Here is a 21,277-nt window from a genome sequence, read left to right on the forward strand (position 1 = left end):
GCTATTAATGACAATGCTGCTATGAACATTAGCATACAAGCATCATGTCCCTGCTTGCAAATCTCTCAGGCATATATAGACGCAGAGGTGGAATTGCTGGATCATATGGTGATTCTGTGTTCAATTTTTTGAAGATCTGCCATACCATCATTCTTGGGATTTTAACAGGAAAACAAAAATAATCAGGCAGATGATTGCAGGAGCCAAAGCTGAAAATCTGCTGCCTCTCAAGAAGCACAGAGGAGCAGCGGCAGGGCCGGGAGCAGGGCTGGCAAGCAAAGTGGTAACAGAGCAGAAAGTGTGAAGGAGCAGAGCCCAGGGAGAGGAAAGGTCTTCAGAGCAGCAGGAAGTAAGATCCGAGAGGCAGCAAGACAGTGAGAAGCAAGCGTGGGCAACAGCTGGTGAATGGTGGCATACAGAAATTCTCCCTGCCTCTTCCTCCTGCAGACTAGCTCACAAACAATGCTGCCAACTCCAGCTTTTGGCTTGGTCCCTGTCTCCCAGGTGTCCAGGAACACCTATCTTTACAATGAACTCCCAATATCTTAAAACAGTTTGCATTAATCTTTGCTCCCTGCAAATCAAGAATGTAAGTGAATTAGCCAAAGGCCTCCAAAGCCATGTAGCCTCTTTTAGTCTGTTTCCTGATCTGAAAAACATAATTGACAACTTCTCAGGGCTGTCTGAGGTTGCAAAGAGACTGTGGATCATTAACAGTGCTTTGGACAGGACAAAATGCCATGCATACTAGTTACCAAGACCATGAGCCAGGAAATTCTGTCTGGGCTTAAATAATTCTGCCCCATGTGCCTCTAGGATCCACTTACCGGATGTTGCTGTGATTGGCCTTTGGCAACTTTTCACAAGCATTCCACAGAGCCTGAAGCCTCTTGTCTTGCTCCTGGATACTGGGAAATGAATAGGAAAAGCCACTGGGAAGGCATGAATCAAAGAAGTCTCACTGGCAGTCATATTAATCAGTTACTGCAGTAATTGAGAACAAGACGCCGACTGCTGAGACAGGCCACATCAGCAAGCTGTTATTATTCAAATGTTTCTTTATTATTTCCCCCTTTCTGTCCTGGCCTGTGCTAGTTTAACACAATTTCCTCTGCACATGTCCCATGTCCCAGGTGACATGGATGCCAGGGCAGCCGGTGGGGGCAGGAGGACAGACACCTATATAGACAAAAGGAAATCTAACCTTTCAAGACATAATGCAGGGATGGAGAATTTCCACAAACCAAAGGATTCTCCACTCTAAAAAATATTTGCTCTGAGGGTTTATTTATAAGCCCTCTGAGAATGAAAAGAAATTGCTTATAGGCCTATGTTTTTCATGAAAACCTACATCAAGGCTTACATCTAGGAAGGCTTTTTGGTCAAAGAACCTTTTCTGCAGGAAGACTGAAAAGAGAACCCCTGTGGGGTGAGGGCCCAGGGTGGGGTGCTGGCCCTCACTGACACACTTCATCACTGGGCACCTAAAGGCTCCGCCCCAAGGCCCTGACCACGGGAGAAGAGCACTCTTTGCTCTCAGTTCAGCCTTGAGGAAGAGGTAGCATTCTCCAAAACAAACTCTTACTAGGAAACTGAGTAACCAACCATGCCATTTAGAAATGGAAAGGTTAATGGTTAAGTGGTTGTGTGACCAAAGGCTGGACAGAGGGTTTTGTGTAGGAAGGCCATGAAGACCCAGTGCCATCCTGTCTGTGATGTGCCAGTTACTGAGTCTCAATGTATCTCACTTTCCTTGTCCATAAAATGGGTTAAATACAAGTCCTTCCCTTGTGGAGTCAGGATGAGCTGTTTAAAGCAGATTCTGTACAAAGGGCTCAACAGAGCATCTGGTTCACGGAAAGCTCTCCATCATTGTTAGCCATTACTGCCGCCACCTTTCTGTCCTCCGCCAGCCACGAGTGTCTCCTATGGCACCAAGCCCGCTCCCTTTTCTACCCCTCAACCCCTCCTAAGGCTAAAGGGCAGACGCTGCCAAGACCTATCATCCAATAAAGTTAGCCAACAGTACTGAGGGCCTCCTGTGTGTCAGGGATCGCCCTAAGGGCCGGAGAGCCGGAGCAATCAGAGGAGGCCCTTGCTCTCTCCAAGCTCACAATCTATCAGCTGCACAAACACAGCCATGAACCACTGGAGAACGAACACAGGGGAGAGGAGAGGTCAAGACTGCTGGCTGCTAAACATTGGGTGGTCAAGGAGGCCTGAGGTTATGTTTAAGCTGTGGCTCAAATAATCAGAAGAAGCCCACTGGGCAAAGGTTTTGGGGAACAGGCACCACAGAGGGACCTGCCAGTGAGAAGATGAGGCAATTCTGCCCAAGGAAAGTGTCCTAGGGCCGGCTAGAGGCTCAGTTCTTCCTGCGTCCTCTCAGGCAGCTCGGCCTCTGGGCTTCTCTGCACCTCTGTTCTGCACGACTGGAGCAGGGCAGCACTAATTGATGTGGCTTGTAAGGACATGTCCTCTTTCAGTTCAGGCCACCGTGCACTGTCCTGGGCATCCCTGACTGCTGCTTCTATGCCCCCAGGCTCCACCTCCGACTCCCGGCTGCCCCGCCCTGGCAGACCTGGCTGTATCCTGCCGCATTTGCCGGAAGTGCAACCCTTTAGGGTTACTGCAGCACTTTGGTGAGATTCATCTTCATCAGAGGTCAAGGGTTATCAGTCCAACAGCCTTGAGGGCTTTGAAACAAAGAGCCCAGACCAATTAAATCTGAATTTCTGGGAAAACAAAAGTCCAGGCATCTTTTAAAAGCTTCCCAGGGGACTCTGAGACACAGAGGGCTGGAAATGGCTGTTCCAGGCAAAATTACTTTCTTTAGGGCCTGTGACCTTAATAGCAGCCACCCTCTTTCCTGGAGTCTTTGGACAGTAGGTGCATAGCCTCCACGGGCAGAAAATAAGCCTTTGCTTTTCCTTGATTCAAGGATACTGAGCTCTTTCAGGCCTTGGGATCATTCCTGTCTCCTAGTGGAGACCCGCCTTTGCAAAGGAGGTGGGAGGGGTCCAGCTAGATCCGAAGCCCAGGCTGCCCTCCCTTCCCTGGCTTCTATCATCCAGGCCACATACGCGTTCAGTAACAAAGGGACAGTTTCCATCAAAGGGTATGCTTGTGCTCAGCTTTATCCTTCAGACCACAGGAAGCAGAAAGTGCTGTGGGAAGCGCATGAGTTCTGGAACTGGACTCGGTTCAAATCCTCAATCTGTCATTTATTAGAAGGTAAGTGGCCTGGCATTACACACCTGCTCTGACTCAGCTTCCTCATCTATGAAGTGGGGAAATAGCACAACCCACTTCATCGCATCGGGTGGTTGTGAAAGGGCAAGCTCGCAGATTCTATTTTAGCCAATTAAGACCCGGATCCTACCTCAGCCAATTGGGAGCCGGATCCTATTTCACCCAATCGGAGCTTGGTCTCTCTCTCCCCTCCAGTCAGCAAGAAGTACAACCACCACCCCTAGACCCTGCCAAATGACCAAAGCCACGACTCATCACCCCCCAACTACCCCCAGGCCCAGCCCAGCCAGGGCCACGGCCATCACTCCCCAAACTGCCCTGGAAACCCATAAAACCTTTGTTCTGGGGAAAACGCGCTCTTTTTTCTCTGGCATCTTGCCACTGCGTTGGTGTAGATGAGAGATTGAGCTCGAGCTAGCTCGAATAAAGGCTCTTTGCTTTTGCATCAGTGTTGGCTCCTTGGTGGTCTTCTGGGATTCGTGACTTTGGGCTCAACATTTGGGGGCTCGTCCAGGATCCCAGAGACCCCCCAGGACCCCCGACCCAGAGAGCCCTGTGCCGGCTGGTGAGTGCACTCAGTTATCTGTCTGTCTTTGTCTGTCTGTGTCTCACTGTTTTTGTTCGCGAACAAGCCTGTATAAGCCTGTAGGAGCTCCAATCTGTATCAGGGTCGGCATTGACTTAGGCGGACGCACTGACAGGTCGTCGACCGGGGGTCTTGGGAGACGTCCCTTGCCCCCATCTGGAGGACGAGGTCCTCATCTGTGAGGAAAGTCGGCTGCCTCTGCAGTCCAGCAAGCCCTCAACTTACTTTCAGTTTTGCCTCCGCGGCCGCGGCAAATTCTTCTCTGTAGGCGCCTGTTTGTTGTTTGTCGTGTTTGTCTTAAGTCTTGTTGACAGAAGAAATGGGACAGACTCAGACGACCCCCTTCTCTCTCATGACAGACCATTTTTCTCAGACATTAGGGAGAGAGCTCACAATTTGAGCATGGACGTCAGGGAAAATTTCGTGTTTTCTGCACCTCTGAGTGGCCATCCTTTAACGTTCGCTGGCTGCCGGAGGGAACATTTAATCTAACCACTTTTTTACAGGTTAAAGATATCAGGGGAAGAGCTAACAACCTCAGTGTGGAAGTCCAGAAGGGTTGGTGGCAGACTTTTTGTTCTAGTGAGTAGCCAGTTTTCAATGTTGGATGGCTGCCAGAGGGAACCTTATCATTATGTCTCAGTCTGTATGTTTGTGTGTCTAAGTGTGTAAATGTAAATATCTTTCTACCTCTGGATGTTATTAATGAAATTGATTTAAAGACAAGCGCTTGTAAAAATTGGGCATTCTAAAACTTCCAGAAAATCTGATAAAAAATGTTAAGCATTAATGCTAACTTGGGTTTGGCTGAGGCGTGCATGGCCTTATAGTTATCAACTGCCAAAGTTTACTTAAAGTCATATAAGTTGATGTTACCTGTTAAACATTTCAAGAAGATGCTTAAAGAAGAGCTTGACTTTGTCTAATGTTTAGTAAAAGTTTTCTAAGTAATCTAGCATGGTTGCTAAAAATAAGTAAACAAGTGTAGCAAATTAGCATCTTAATAATAATACTGTATTAATGTATAACAGTGTGTATATATGCAAACAGCCTGAGAATTTTTGTAGTAACCAAAATTTTTAAAGTTTGCTAAGTTATATAGACATATTTTGTGCCTAATGAGAAATTGTGTTGTAAAGCACATTTCCAAAAATGATAATATATGTTCATAGATGTATCAATCTGAAGAATGCTAGTGTAACAATTTACGGTGGCCTATTTTTCAGTGTTCACTGAAAGTTAAAGTATCAAATGATTTTAAGTTCTAATGAAAACTACTTAAATAAAGAAAACATTTCTCTATGCTAAAAGATGTATGTTTTAATAAGAGAAGGTATAAAGAATGAAAACTCGTCTGCATGCTAAAGAATGTGTTTTTTGATAAAAGAAAGTAACTTTGTTCTAAAGTACAGCTATTTATTTAAAGGGGGACAGAGAGACAGAGACAGAGAGAGAGAGCAGCGTGGTGCCTTTTGTTGTGGTGGATCCGCTCAGCCTGTTGCTTTGGGGGAGGGTCAGGATGTTTAGAGATAAGGCGGGATAAACCCAGTCAAGCCCCAGGCAAGCCCAGACATAATTCTCACTGGCTTATGTGCTTGAGACCATGGGGCAAATGAAGAATAAATTACTATATTCTTACAGATATAGTCGTGCTATGTGAAATTAAAGCAAGTGAGTCTTGATATCAAGTGCACAGCAAAACTAGAATTTTGTTTCCAGTTAAAAAAAAAAGTTTTCTTTAACTGTTGGTCTGCTCTTAATGTTGAAAGATTGCAAAAGGTTCTCTAATTGTTTTATCAAAGCAGTTTCTCATGCTTAAAGTCTCAGTGAGTTGCCAGAATATTTTTAAAAAAATGAAATCTTAATATTAAAAAGACTAAAAGCTAAAGTTTGTTAACAACTGTGTAACCTTTATTTGCCTTTGAAATATTTTGTTATCATTCTGGTTAAATAAATAAGTATTGCTTCATAACAACCTATAATCCTATTTAAGCAAGTGGAAAAAAAAAATTAAATGCAAAAAGGTGCTTTTACCTCTAGTTAGCTCTGATATTTTCCAGAGGGCCCCTGGAACATGTCAGAGGAATTTTTTCTCATTGGAGAAAGTATTTGACTAATTTGGCTTATTTATCTGATATATATATATTTACCAGGAAAGCACTGTCAAAGAGAATGATGCTAAACTTTGTTACTGAATGTTTTGTGTTACAGAAATATCCAAATTTTCTTATAGTAAGTTCTTATCAAGTCTTTAACCATTGTCATTTGTCTTTTGTCATTTATAGTCACTGTTTTATTATTCCTAAACTAGTAAAGAACTAGATCTCAGCAGAACAGGTATTAGTTACATAAGATTACATAAACTAAAGAAAATGATTTTGTGTCTTTTTGTTTCAAATGTTGCTGATAAAGTGTTTTAAGCTTGTTCTCTTAAGCTGACAACAGTTTAGTAAATGACTATCTTTATAAGCAGAATTGAAACATTTATCTTTCTCTCTACCTGATCCCTCCAGAATTTAAAAACTTTCAGTGACTATTTTTATATTCCATGGCAGTATGTTTATTTGCACAAGTTCAATAAGAATCTGCTTTCCTTGTAAGAAGACTAATTAAAAACACTGGTTATACTACCAAGGCTTTGACTGGAATGTCATACCTGAGAGACGTGTGCATAAACTCAGATATGAACAACCTTAAGGAACTAAGATTGACTTTATAAAGCCAACAAAGCCCCTTAGAAGAACTGGCCTGGTACCTTGCTTACAGAGTTCCCAGCAGCCTTACCAGGTGAGTAAGGTCACTTCCTGGCAGGTACAGGAACCTCAAGAAGAGAAGAATTCACCCAAATCTACAGGTACTGAAGGCACAAGCTCATGGCAAGTCTGGCTTGGCTTTCTGGCCTCAAGAAGCCTTAAAAATTCAATCTGAAATTCCTTACAAAAAGTTCCAGCAAAGCATATTTAAAAGAGCCTGTGTAATCAATTGCTCTTCTTGCTGCACTTATGCAAATAATCAAGCCAGCTGTTAATTATTTTCTTAACCTGGTTACTTCTAATAAAAATGAGGGTGATTTTAGAGAAAGTATTGTTTCAATAATGCAGCCTTATCCATACTAAATCCTAATACTAGTCATTAAGACATAAACTAGATCCAGAATTCCAGCTTCTTCAAAATATTTAGCTATGTTTTAGTTTTCTCCTGTCATTGCAATTAAAATTTTACTATTTCTAGTTCTCATATTCAACCATGCATTCTTAATCTCATCAAGTGTGTCCTTCCAGAATGGAAAATCCAACTCCAGATGTTGCTACATAACCTAATAACACAATTTGTTTTATCTTGCCTAGAAGCCACAAAACTGCAAATAGTAATAGAAATGAAACCCAGAATAGAAGCGCCAACCTTCTGAGGCCCTCTCAACTGACCAGTGATGGAGACCTAGCTGCACCCTTTACTGCGCCCCCTTCTAAGCATGAAGCAGCCAGAGCGGTCATGGCCCCTTTTCCCTAGCAGCAGCTAGAGTCTCTATCTGTAGAGGGGAGAATGAGACAGGGACCATAGGCTTAGACAGAATAAAGTGAGAGCCTCTGAAGAAAGCAAGGCAGTATATTTGCAATCAGAGCAATGTAACTACATGCTGGAAACCCCCCTCCTACTAAAACTATGTTGAACATTAAGCTCTAGAATCATTCTTCAGTGAGATCAGTTAATATTCCCCAGATAAAGAAGAGTAACACATGTTTTATTATGCTAATCATTTGTAATCGTGCATAAGATTCACTTTAGCATACTAAAAAGCCCAGGCCTATGTGCTGTCTTTCCTCCTTCTGATCTAAGTAATTTTGCAAGCTGAGCAACTGACTTAGCATGCAGACCCAGCTGTAGATGGCATAGTAAAAGGCAGGATTCTTTAGCAAATATACAATATCTCAGCCCACCTTAGAGGCTGGGCACGCAGTCTTTTAATGTGCGCCTGGACCAAGGTGCCAGTGTCCCAGAGAGAAATCAAGGCAGGAGATTATCTTTAATCAAGGACCCCTTGCCATCCTACTCCTTTTACTAACCCTTAGGCCCTGTATCATCAACAGGCTGGTCCAGATTGTCAGAGACCACATGGGGGCCATCCAACTGATAGTCCTCCTTGCTCAATACAAGCCCCTAGTAATCTTGTTACTCCTGCTTACCTGATAACTTATTAAAAATAGAGTTAATACAATCCAGCTAATGGTGCTAAGACAACAGTATCAGCCTTTATCTCCTTACAACTGCAAAACCTTATTAGACCCATGATTGGGTCCCTTAGGATCCAGAGAAAGGGGGGAATGAAAGGGCAAGCTCCCAGATTCTATTTTAGCCAATTAAGACCCGGATCCTACCTCAGCCAATTGGGAGCCGGATCCTATTTCATCCAATCGGAGCTTGGTCTCTCTCTCCCCTCCAGTCAGCAAGAAGTACAACCACCACCCCTAGACCCTGCCAAATGACCAAATCCATGACTCATCACCCGCCAACTACCCCCAGGCCCAGCCAATCAGCCAGGGCCATGGCCATCACCCCCCAAACTGCCCTGGAAACACATAAAACCTTTGTTCTGGGGGAAACGTGCTCTTTTTTCTCTGGCATCTTGCCACTGCGTTGGTGTAGATGAGAGATTGAGCTCGAGCTAGCTCGAATAAAGGCTCTTTGCTTTTGCATCAGTGTTGGCTCCTTGGTGGTCTTCTGGGGTTCGTGACTTTGGGCACAACAGTTGTGAAATCAGTGAGTTAAATAGTAAACATATAATCAGCTTAGAACACTCACAAGTCCCTGATAAACACTCAACAAATGGTATCACTTTCGATTACAGGTGACTCTTGAACAACACAGCTTTGAACTGCATGAATCCACTTAAGCGTGGATTTTTTTCAATACACATTGGAAGATTTTTTGGAGATTTGCAACAGCAAGAAAAAACATTTCCTTTTCTCTTGCTTCCTTTATTGTAAGAATACAGTATATGTATGTAACATACAAAACATGTCAACCGACTGTTTATGTTATCAGTAAGGCTTCTGGTCAACACTAGGGCATTTGTTTAAGTTTTTGGACAGTGAAAAGTTATGCATGGGACGGGTGGGTCAGTGTCCGTAAACCCCAATGCTCTTATTAAAGGGTCAGCTATATTAATATCATCATGGAACTCAAGATTCACTTTCTACAGTGAGATGTATGAATACCATATATTCAGACAGGCTTTAAAAAGGCACAATCTCTAGTCTACCTTGGAAAATGTAAGTGTAATGCAACTTGATTATCTAGCTTTCTCTACAGCTCTGTCAGCATATTTATGATTTTTATTTTGAATTATTTTTCAGGGAGACTGGTTAGGTCTGTCTCTGCAGATCCTCTCTCAGGGGTTGTCTGAACTATTTTAGACTGGACTAAATTTTTTTGCCTTTTCATGGTGATAGCGGTGGCTGTAGGCAGGTTGCGGGTGTGTCAGCTGGGAGAAGAAAGTCCTTTCCTGCTTGCTGGATGCCTTGCTCTTCTCTGCTGCCTGTGTCGGTTACCCGCACTCCTGGAGCAGCCACCGGGTTAGTCCCCTAAGCTGCTGTGGGTGGGGTCTCCGTCAGAGCAGCGCAGAGCCCTGCGGGGAGTGGCAGGCATGCCAGGTGTGCTCCTCCGTGGTAGCGGCGACCCTGCCGGGCAGCTGTGTACCAGCAGCAGCCTTTGGGTCTGGCCCAGGCGGCTGTGCATCAGGCTGGGATTCCACTCGGCTGCTGGGAGCGCGGCTGCTCCCTCTGGCACTGCTGTAGGTGCGTGCGAGCCTCTCCCGTGCCCCTCTGGCGCCGCCACCACTGGCACACGTGGGCCGCTCCCAGGCTGCTCGGTTGCCGCTGCTGCGGGCTCACACGAACCTCTCCCAGGCTCCTCTGGCACCACTGCTGCTGGTGCACGCGGGCCGCTCCTAGGCTGCTCAGTTGCTGCCGCAGCGGGCTCGCATGAGCAGCTCCCAGTCCCCTCCAGCACCGCCGCCCCCGGTGCGCACTGCCACTCTCCCACTACTGGTCCGGTGTGTCAGGGTCCGCGCCAGTTGGGGGAACGACTGGCAGGCTGCTTAGTGCCATGTGGGGCTTCAGAGCTGCACCACCTCCCCAGGGTTTTGGGCGCCTAAGGTTCCCCGGGATTCCCAGCTGCTGGCTAAGTGTGCCGGGATGACTTGTCTAGCTACGGGGTCCCTGTCTCTTTAAGACTTGCAGAAAGCACTTGCTTTTCTTTTGTCTCAGGGGCTCCGGTTGCGGGGACCTGCCCACAGGTTTTGCTTTTCCATTTCTCTAATATCCAGCACCCTGTGCACCTTGTGTCTGCGCTCCAGGTGCAGATTTCTAGAGCTGGTTGTTTAGCAGCCCTGGGCTTTCACTCCCTCCCCGTTCCGACTCCTTTCTTCCCGCCGGGTTCCGGGGTGGGGGAGCGTTCAGGCCGCGGCTTGTATTATACCCCCTTCGTGTAATGTTGAGTTCTCACAGATGTAGATGTATCCCGGCTGTTGTACTGTACCCACTGGTGTCTCTTTTAGGAATAGTTGTATTTATTATATTTTCATAAATATATATGTTTTTGGGAGGAGATTTCCACTGAACTACTTACGCCGCCATCTTCCCGTGATCCCCCTATCTAGCTTTCTCTAACTTGACATATACTAGCCTGGCTTCACTTCCAGGTCAGCTGGGTTCTTTCAGCCCCCAGTTCTTAAGGAAGCAGATACATGTTCCAGACACATGTTTCTTCTGATGGGCTGGCTGCTCTTTGCAACGAAATCCCATGACTAGAGAGCTCTAGGAATGGTGTCCTTTCAGAGGCACCTGGCTGAGGCACCCACTGCCAGTGTTATATGTTTATGTTACTTATCAATTAGTTGTAGTTCATGTAGTTTTAACTATTACAGATAAGGGCAAAGACCCCATGCCACTCCCTTGTCCTACTCTTCTCTCCAGAAGTAATCACTCACATCACCTGCATGAGCTCTTCCAAAACCTTCATTTATGCATTTGCACATATACTAAGGCACTCCTAAAACTGTATTGTTTTGAATGTGTTGGGTGTATTTTTACACAACAGAATATTCTAAGTGTCCTTATTACTTATTTCACTCAAAAATAAATCTTCCTATCTTTTCATGTTAGCATGAACAGCACTACCAATTTTTCTAAGTGCTGCAGAGTAAGTCCCAATGCAGACACATCATAGTTTATTTTGTCCCTCCCCACATCTCCCACCAGTGAGCCTTTAGTAACTTCTAGGCTTTTGCTGTTTAAAATCAGCATCCTTGTTAAGTGCTTCTTTGAGCACATATACATGCATTTCTCCATGAAATGGACTTGCTAGGTCATGGTTACATGCTTTCATAATTTCAATCAATACTTCCCAATAAACCCCAACCAATAAGACACTCCAAGATGTGGTGTACTCACTTGGAAGCCTGAATCCACTCGTCATAGAGTTCAAAGGTCATAAGAGGTTCTGGCAACTCTCGGAGGTAAGATTTCAAAGCTCCTGGGCATGAATACAATATAGGCTATGAACCCCTTTGGCACAACAGAGACCAGTTCTACCAGCCAGCAGCACCCATGTGGGTGACCTCTGGGGACAGGCTCCCTGAGTCACATGGCTTCCACATGGGTGTGTCTGAGGTCTGCACAGCAGTGGGGCTGGGCTACAATTGTCCTGGCCTCCCTTCTATTTCCCACACCACCTCACCTTCTCTTGGTGTTCTGAGGACACCTTCCTTCAAGGGGCCACAGCAACCTGGCCTGAAATGGGGCCGAGGGGACACCCCAAAGCATGCTGTGGAGCCACTGGCTCAAGGGTCCCTTCCCTGATGTGTGGCCATATACAACCAGCATGCTCGCCCTTCCCCATGAGCCCCTACAGCACAAGGGGGTGCCTAGCTGAGGGGCAGTGGGTGCGCACCTGCAATTGCATGGGGGTCTGCTGAGCACTCCTGCACATCCACCACGCAGCAGTCCAGGGCAGCCTTCAGCTTCTTCAGCTTGGAGGCAGAAGGGGCCACGCGGAAGAGTCCCTGCAATAGGACAGAGGGTCAGTGGCCAGCCCTGCCACTCAGGGGCCCTGCAGGGAAACCAAGCCCTTCCCTCCAAAGTCCCCTAGAAGCATTTTTCCTGTCACGTTTTTCAGTGTTTCAACATTTTTGGTATGTGGCTGCCTGTTTCCTTTAGACACGAGCAACTGAAGAGCAGATGCTGGTCCCTACCCACTGCTGTGTCCCCTGTGCCCAGTGTGGGTGACTCACTGTCCTGGCTCTGTATTGGTTGGATAAATGCACCTGGGGAACTCTGACTTCTTGTTCTTGTGTATTTAAGACGTATTTTGGAGAAGAATCTGACTAAGACCGGTCAGACACAGGGGTCAAGGAAGTTGGACAGGCCACGGCCTACACGGTAAGGGTGTGCATGTGTGTGTGCGTGCGTGTGTGTGAGCAGCCACAGGGCTATCCGTTAAGGACAAATAAAGTCTATGTCCTCAGGGGATGGGCAGACCAGGGCCTGTCTGTGAGGCAGTGGTGCCTCTTCCCTTCCTCCTAGTACAAACGTGACCTGGCAGAAAGAGGAGTTATGACAAGAGAAGAGGAAGGTAGGGGTGTGTGGAAGAGGAGGTGGATGCAGGTCAGGGGAGGAAGTGGACCCCCAACCCATGGATAAGGCAGACCATAAGTAGGAAGCCCCACTGGCTTCTGTTGCTCCTCCTCAGACCTTTGCATTCAGAGATGCAGCCCACAGACAGCAGAACGGGTAATGGGACACTCCTTGCTCCTGTAGCCATTTAGGGCTATTTGGATTTTCAGGTTCCTTTAGAAGAAAATGCTCCTGGTCTGGAACACATGGTCTTTGGCCTGCTAAGATCTCTAACTCCCTGCTCAGTATAGGGTGTGCAGTAAACAGATGCCCAAAACTCTCCAGCACCCTGCACACGTTTGGACTAGCGCACAGTAGGGCTGCTGTGACCTAGAGGCCGCACCGCAGCACACAGGACAGGCATGGCCTAGGCCTGTGAAAAACCAGAGCACTGCTGTGGGAGAAGGGCAGCACGGTTCATTTTGGACAATGGAAGCAAAGGCAGTCAAGCTGTAAAGAGAAGCCTATGGATTGCTGATGGTGTAAGTAAGGCTGTCCAGGGAGTGACATGCCAACCAGGAGGAAGGAACTGTTAAAATATGCAGTGAGTCCAGCTGTTGGGTTTAGAGGAAAGTCTGTATGGGAACAGCAGCAAACACTGGAGTGGAGCTTGGAGGAGGGGTGAGAAGCGAGAATCCTCACTGAGGTTGAGGCAGAGGTCTAGGAGAGGACGGTGACACCACAGGAAAGACTGTAGAGCGGAGGGCAGGGCCAGGCGGTGGTGCCGAACAGAGGATCCCACAGGTGGGGGCGCAGGGGGGTGCTAGCTTCCGCAAAAGCGACATCAGTAACTTCACGGGCAGCGACGTGGCCAAGCGCTGGATTCGGTGGTGGAGTCCCGGGGGCCACTGAGGGCGGTGGTGGGGACAGAAGTCCCCCACAGGAGGAAGTGCCGTGAGTGACAGGTGGTAAGGATGGCAGTGAGGATGCAGAGGTGGCAACCCTGAGAGTGACTCTAAGAGACAGGGCCGCACAGAAAACCAGACGCAGGAGCAAGGGAGCAATCCATGCCACAGGTGGGCTGAACAAAGGTATTTTTTCTAGGCTGGGGGAAAGCTGAGCATATTTATTACTAAGAGGAAAAGAATGGAGCAAAGTAAGGAAAAGTGCACGTGAGAGATGAGGTCTGGCGAGAGGTGGGTGGAAGGGCGGAAAGGGCAGCAGAGGGAGAGCCAGGGCAGGAGACGGAGGGAGCGCATCTGTTCTTCCAGAACCAGCTTGCACTCATTTCATATTTAAGACAGTAATAAGGTATGTTTACTTTTTATATCAATAATATTGTTCTTGTTCTGTTTTATTTTACTTTTCCTGAAGTATTTTTTATTGCAGGATAGTTGATGTACCATATTAATATTGTTTTCTAGTATACAACAGAGCAATTCAACAGTTATCTACATTATTAAATTCTCACCCAACTAGTGCAGTTACTATCTGTCAGCATAGAAAGATGTCACAGACCATTGACTATATTCTCTGTGCTGTTCTTGTAATATTTTAAAACACCCCCCTACCTTTCAGAGAAACATATGTAAGCAACGTAGATGCAGTGATGGTATGTTGAGATTGGCTTCAAAATATCCAAGGCAGGGACTCGGCAGCAGCAAATGGACATAGGATTGACAGTAACTGGGGGGTGGGAATCACTATTTTATCTTTATGTGTTTCAGTTTTTCCATGAGTGAAAAAAAATGATGGGGACAGAAAAGGCCTCGTTCACCTCCTTCTATGAAACTATCATTCGGGGGGGGTCTCATCTTGTAATTGAGAACACAGATGAAAATTCCTGGCACTTGAAATGTGGTAAAAAAAAAAAAATTCTTCCTATTCCTTATGAAGAGCTAGTGTGATGTAAAATAAAGCAGGCCTGGCATACAGGAGGCGGCCAACACGCCTCAGGACCTCCACTGGCTTCCTTCCTGCTGCAGCCTTCACGGCTTGCTCAAAGGCTGGCACACTGTTCGACTTCATCCGGTTTACCTGCAAGACGCGAGACTCGCCTCCCCCGGTCAGTTCCTAAGCCCAGCCCACGCTCTTACACTTTGCTCAGCAACAAATTCCTAGCAGGCCCTCGGTAAATATCGATTGGCTGATCAGATCAAAGGAAGATGGAGTAAAGATTTTTAAATAGCCTACTGAGGAAACGAAAGACGAGGTCTCTCTCAGGAAATGATTTACACAGCAATAAAAATAACAGTCACCGATTTCTCATAGACTTTTGTACACGTGGCTCCTAAGAAGTCCTTCCTAATGTCTCTATCAATCATATTTGCTATAAAAGGATTCTGATCAAAAAAGTTAATAGCTCTATTTTTCAAATCAGGGAACTTATTAAAAGAAGAAGAGGAGGAGGAGGAAGAGGACGAGAGGAAGAAGAAGAGGAAGAGAAAGAAGCAGTCGCCATAGTAGCCGCCCACCCATGCGTGTGAAATATGGAGAAGCCACAGCCAGGTGGGGCCATGCACTCCTCCGGGCCGGCCTGTTGTCTCCCACAGTCCTCCAGCTGGCAGTGCCCTATCTTGGCACATCTGGGTTTGTGTCGGTCAGGGTGGAGGCTACCAGGACAGAAGATTCTGTAGGTCCCTCGTGGGGAAGAAGAGGCCCACTCAGGGCTGGGTTTGTGTGCACCCAGACCTACCTCCTCCTGCATCCCACATTCCAGCAGCATTGTCACACATGCCTCAATGGGGAAGGCGATCTCCCGGCCGCTGATCATGAGGTGCTCTTCCAGAGGCTTCCCGAAGGACGGTTTCTCTACCCAGGCCTCTGAGGGGGCGAAGCAAGAAAGGGATCAGTCAGCAGTTAGTGCAGGTCACTCATGCTAGATGTCTTTCCTCGGCTCATGCAGATTCTCTAAGACATGGAGGCCCAGTGGAGTCTCGTCTCCATTCTTGTAGATTTGGGGATGAGGAGGAGGACTGGGTGGGGTGGATGGCTAACCACCTGCATCCAGAGCTACTGGGCTTCATGTTCCACATGCACCTCCAGACACATCCAGCACAACCCCCAACTCATCCCCTTGAGGGGGCAGTGTTCATGCATGTGTGTGCATGTGCATGCATCTGTGTGCGTGTGTGTGTGCAACTGCACTGAGGTATCAGCTTGAGAAGTTTTAGTGGCTCATCTAAATGTGACCCTGTTGGGAGAGCATAAGGGTAACTGAAATACAGAAATCAGTCTCACTGGGGAAGGCAACCAGGCCCCCAACCTTTCCCTCCAAGGAAGGTTTGTACTCACCCTGTTGTGCTTTTATCTGAGGCAACACAGCCTGCAAGAGTGTCAGCGACTTCCGGTGGAACTCCGCCTGCACTTCGATTAGCTGAGAAAACACAAGGGCCAGCATTACCCTTTGCCAAAGGGCAGGGGGCACAGGCTTGCTGTGCCATGCAGGGGGCTCTGCATGGAGGCACTGCCTTACTCACACAGGAGGTGGAGTGCCCTGCTCCCTCCTCAAGGCACCTAAAATGAGATATACTAATTCAGCCTCTGTAGCAAGAAGTTAGCACAAGGAAATCTAGGAGGTAGGAAAACCATGAAGGAACAGGGGGGACCAGTCCACAGATGGAGCCCGAGGGGAGCTTGCTTCACTGCTACCCTATCTTACATTGCACCCCATTCTCAAAGCCATAGGCAACGAAGAGAGGTAAAACAGGAAAACACAGCTGAGAACATATTTAGAACTCCATCTGCCTGTAAGATGGAGCTAAATGCCATCAGCTTGTGTATATGTTGGTTTCTGCACAGGGAGTTTAATACACGGGTGATCAGGAAGCATGTGGCCTGATGCACAGGGCTCTTCAAGTACCTTGGAGGCAAAACTGCTGTGGCTACAGTGATGCAGCCCAAAGAAAAACTCTTTCAAGATGCTCTGTTTTGATCATCCACTACTATAAAAACTGCCAAAATGCTGATAAGAGCAGGTAAAAACCCACAGTTACTTCATTTATTTTTTAAGCCTTTCCTAAGGCACCGACACACACACACACAATACTGAGCAGGGGGGGAGGAGTCCCTCTGTGTAAACGCCTGGTACAAGGGGTCTAGACACTATTATCTCCAAGCAAAACTAGTATTTTTTTTTAAAGAAATCAAGATATTGAAAGAAACGGTATACAAATGATAATTAGGCAGTCTAAGAAAGCTTGGAATGTGACCAATTCATTAATTGCAGAAACTCTACATTTTACCCTCAGAAATAAAACCAATGGTTTATACTTGAAAAAGTACTGCTTTTTAAGAATAGATTTTCCAAGTTGAAGGAATCCATGTCAGCTCTTTCAGGGCAGGTGGAGCTTGGACCACCGAGGAAAGTAAGTGCTGGCAGGCTGCTCACAGCCCAGAGCTCTTCTCTTCTGCCAGATGCGGAGCACTGCAAACCCCGCAGGCTCTCCCCTTCTCCTTTTCTTTACCTCCCTCCTTATCATGCCATCACTGCCCCTAAACAAGGGCTTTCAGGTCTGAGCTGTATTCCCGACTTTAAAAGCACATGAGCTTAACTGGATTTTTAATTTGTATTTCTTTCTCCCAAATTTTGTTTCTGCTTTTATTTTTTTGACTTGCCTTTTCACTTACCCTGGTACAGAGCCAGGGTCCTAGTTATTTGGACCACATGATTCAAGTAGGGATGACTCAGATCCTGTTTCTCTACTCTCTCAATCCACTCACTGATGAGAGACAGGCAAACGGGCTCCATTAATCATCATTTACCTACTTGTCATCACCTTTGGCAAGAATCTAAATTAAAAACAAATATGTGCTGGGGATGAGGCTATCTCCTTCTTCTTCCCGAGTTTCTGGTTTATGGGAGACCAGAATTTCTTAACCTTGGCTTTACACTTGGGATGGAACAGTCCTTTGCGGTGGGGGTGGCCCTTTATATTGCTGAACATTTTGCAGCATCCTGGACCTGTACCCACTAGATGCCAGCTGCACCTTCCCTCAATGGTCAAAATGTCTCCAGACCTCACCCACATCTGCAGGAAGAGGGCATACAATCACCCCTGGTTGAGAACCACTGCCACAGACCACTGAGTTGCAATCATCTTCATGAATGGGTTACACTTAATTCTTAGGAGAAATCCATACAAGGAGAAATTGAAGGCAGGATTCATGCACAGGTAGAACAAAGCCCCACTCTTTTTGGTGACATGCTCCACCAAGGGCCCCCCAGTTCCATGCCCATGTCCCTTCCTGTCTGCACCATGACTTTCACGAAAAGACTAAACAGTCTCACCATTCTGGACTCTTACTGTTTGAAAGTAGTTTGCATAGTCAATTTCTTTGGCCACAAAACTGTACATGTCAGCCGAGAGCTGGTCCTGTGGAAAGTAAAATGCACAACCATGAGCGGCTAAATGCAGGAGTCTCTCAACAGACATCACAGAACAAAGAGACTTAACTATTCATTGTTTAATCTCATTTTTGATAATACCCAATGTATTACAAACTTTTCCCCTGGACATTTCCACATCTCCCAACCACGGCTCCAGGGAATGAATAGGCATGAAAAAAACACCTATGCCAGTAGTTCCCCCAGGGATTCTAACACGGGAGCCCCATCCAGAGTGAGGAGAGCTGGTGTGGGGCAGTGACGTGCAAATTACTTCCCTGTATCTCTGCAGCTTGTGCCACCACTCCACAGCAACCTCAGAGTACAAAATGTGCTCAGCTCCCCTGCGGAATTTCTTCCCTGTGATTGCTCCTTCATTATCAGTACGGATGGGTGGGCCACAAGCATACAGGAAAGACATGGCAATTTGGGGGAAGTTGGATAAGACTAGGTGGGCAGGAGAAGGGTTGCTGATTCAAAATTCGGAAAAACTGGACTCATCCAACATGGTACACAGACTCATAGCGTTAACAGTCCCTCCCCATTCAGCTGTCCATGGATCGGGGGCAATGCCTAATGCTACCCCTGAATCTGGGATGTGCTGTCCGTAGAAGAGAACAGTTTTCAGTGACTACAAAAATATCCAAGCAAGGTACAAAGTACATTTTGAACAAGATGCAGACTCTGTCACCAACCATACTTTTCAGTACATCAAACGTCTCTGAGCTTGTTTGTACCAGTCACTTGATCTCTAAAGTCCCTCCCTGTTTGGCAGCTTTAGGTGGGAGAGCCTCAGACATATGTTTAGCTGAGGAAGCAGAGTCTCTGACACTGCGCTGCGGTGAACATGAGACCAGCACAAGAAGCTGATGCAGATGCTGCATGAACTTAAGCAGGAACCACGCGCTCCAGAAGAGCTGACTCACAGAATCTCAAGCATTCTGCACTAACCCCCTAGCCCTCAGCCCCTCAGCTGCCAAGTGAGCTCTTCTCAGTGAAAGCACTGGGACGTGAGGAGCAATCGGTTTCCTCTTCCAGCATCCTTGACAGGCAAACATCATGAAAGAGTTCTTGGACAGAAAGCTGCAGAACAAAAGCACAGAGATAAAGGGGAAGTCTGTTCTCTGGAGAGCTTTAAGCACAGAGTAGCCACTTTCAGCTATGCTTGGCCCAGTTTCAGACAACAAAGAAAGGGGGGAAAATGAAGTAACATTTACTGAGAACAGTCTAGATGCCACGCACACTGTTACATGGAGTTCTCATCCATCCCTCTTAGGGGAGTGTTGAATTTCCAATTTCAGATGAGTAGCTACCAAGAGTTCAAGGATCTTATCCGTCTGTCCTCCACTCTCTCAACAGTGCTTCGCATAGTAGGGGCTTAACCACTAATTACTAAAAGAACAAATGAGGAGAAACAGAGGCCGAGCAATGGTAACTTTTGCTAAGAGTAAAATGGGCTCTAAGTTGCCACCTGAGCCCCCTGCACCAGAGCATCCATACACCTTTGTAGGACTACCGAACCTATCAAAGGGTTCAAGAGAAAGTGGTCTTGTCGGGAATCAACCTCCTCCACCATCCCCTTGGCAGCTTGGATCAGGAGACATCCTGGCGATTGTGAGGGAGGCATTTCAAGTCAGGGAAATAAACAAAGGGTTGGGTGATAAAAATGGCTCTGCAAACAGACGGAAGGGACCCCTGGAAGGCTAAATGCCACATCAAATATGCCTTTAGTGACTCAGAATTGGAGCTCTGTCAATAGATGATCTTAGAAAATTCTTATCATGTGTGTGTGCCCTCAGGAGCATGAAAGGACTTTTTTTTAAGGTGCAATTCGATTATTGTTTTCATAAGTTGACAATGTGGATTCCAAATAAGCCACACTGCAAGTAAGAAATAAAAATGAAAACTATAAATCTAATCTAAACCATTAGTGAATTTTCTTTATAACAAGGAGAAAAAGTCATCAATAATCACCAGTTTAATGTACTTAAAAAATCATTTGTGTTCTGATTTTGCAACTAATCCACACTCAGAAAAATACAAAGAACGAAATTCACCTGTAATCCCATTAGAGAGAAAACTGCTATAAACAGTATGCCATTTGCTCATTTTATATCTATTTTGATCAGCCGTATGTTTTGTATGATTGCTTGGTTTACAAAAACCAGGACCAAACTGTTTTGGAGCTCATTCACCACCCCCATATGAGCACGCTTCCTAACGGTCACATGATATTTAATATATGGTTCTATTGTTAGATATTGTGCTCCTAATTTTTCACTATTACAGTTACACTTGAATAAGCATCTATTTCTAAAGGTTCATACCATTTCTTAATTATTTCCTTAGAATAAATTCAACAGCTACAGTGAATTTCGGTTATATATTACCCTATACTTAAATATTTCAGAAAGTATTGTTAACTTAAAAATTTCAGAAAGATGATAGTGAGTTGGGACATCAGGGTTTCTTATACATCCTGCCAAATAGCCATCAGAAAGGTTATTCATATTATGCAGCACAATCCACAGTATTTTACTTGTTTTCCACACTAGCCTTTTAATTGTTTAATCACCATCAAATTTATAGATGTTCTAAACTTGTATTTTTTTTCATCAAGAGGTTAAATTTCTTCCAGATTTATTGTCTGTTTGTGTCATCTATTAACTCATTGGCATTTAAGTACCTATTTTCCAATGGCAGTCTTCATCTATTTCTTATTTTTAAGATTTTTAAACATTCTTTAGATTGTTGAGACTATTAGTTTTATCAACATGATTAATATTCCCCCCAATTTGCTATTTGCTTTTTGATACTATTTATATATTTTTTCATATGTTGGGTGTTTTGTTCTGTGCTCTTTTTAGGAGTGCTCCCATCTAGAGCAGTCCCTATAGGATGCCCTTTAGAGGTGGTTTGTGGGAGGCAAATTCCCTCAACTTTTGCTTGTCTGGGAATTGTTTAATCCCTCCTTCATATTTAAATGATATTCGTGCTGGATACAGTAGTCTTGGTTCGAGGCCCTTCTGTTTCATTGCATTAAGTATATCATGCCATTCTCTTCTGGCCTGTAGGGTTTCTGTTGAGAAGTCTGATGATAGCCTGATGGGTTTTCCTTTGTAGGTAACCTTTTTTTTCTCTCTGGCTGCCTGTAATACTTTGTCCTTGTCTTTGATCTTTGCCATTTTAATTATTATGTGTCTTGGTGTTGCCCTCCTTGGATCCCTTGTCATGGGAGTTCTGTATACCTCTGTGGTCTGAGAGGCCATTTCTTCCCCTAGTTTGGGGAAGTTTTCAGCAATTATTTCTTCAAAGACATTTTCTATCTCCTTTTCTCTCTCTACTTCTTCTGGAATGCCTATGATTCTTATATTGTTCGTTTTCGATTGGTCACTCAGCTCTCTTAAAATTCTTTCATTCCTGGAGATCCTTTTATCTCTC

At 45.7% G+C, this 21,277-nt stretch overlaps 1 protein-coding gene and 1 long non-coding RNA gene across 6 annotated transcripts in view; one reads left to right on the forward strand and one right to left on the reverse strand.

The window, feature by feature from the left end:
- The window catches only part of LOC130683434 (uncharacterized), a 428,515-nt gene that overhangs the window by 321,068 nt on the left and 86,170 nt on the right, over nt 1-21,277 (forward strand). The gene's annotated exons all lie outside the window — the stretch shown is intronic.
- ARHGAP44 (Rho GTPase activating protein 44) overlaps nt 1-21,277 on the reverse strand; it is a 200,395-nt gene that overhangs the window by 35,577 nt on the left and 143,541 nt on the right. For all 4 annotated transcript variants that reach the window (XM_036920695.2, XM_036920691.2, XM_036920690.2 and 1 more), the window contains exons 8-13: nt 17,757-17,825; nt 15,745-15,826; nt 15,146-15,273; nt 11,789-11,900; nt 11,290-11,371; nt 828-908 (exon numbers count right to left, since the gene is read on the reverse strand). In XM_036920695.2, the coding sequence (XP_036776590.2) occupies nt 828-908; nt 11,290-11,371; nt 11,789-11,900; nt 15,146-15,273; nt 15,745-15,826; nt 17,757-17,825 (554 nt within the window). The remainder of the gene's footprint in view (nt 1-827; nt 909-11,289; nt 11,372-11,788; nt 11,901-15,145; nt 15,274-15,744; nt 15,827-17,756; nt 17,826-21,277) is intronic.

The sequence above is a fragment of the Manis pentadactyla genome, chromosome 4, assembly GCF_030020395.1.
Source record: "Manis pentadactyla isolate mManPen7 chromosome 4, mManPen7.hap1, whole genome shotgun sequence".
Taxonomy (NCBI): Eukaryota; Metazoa; Chordata; class Mammalia; order Pholidota; family Manidae; genus Manis; species Manis pentadactyla.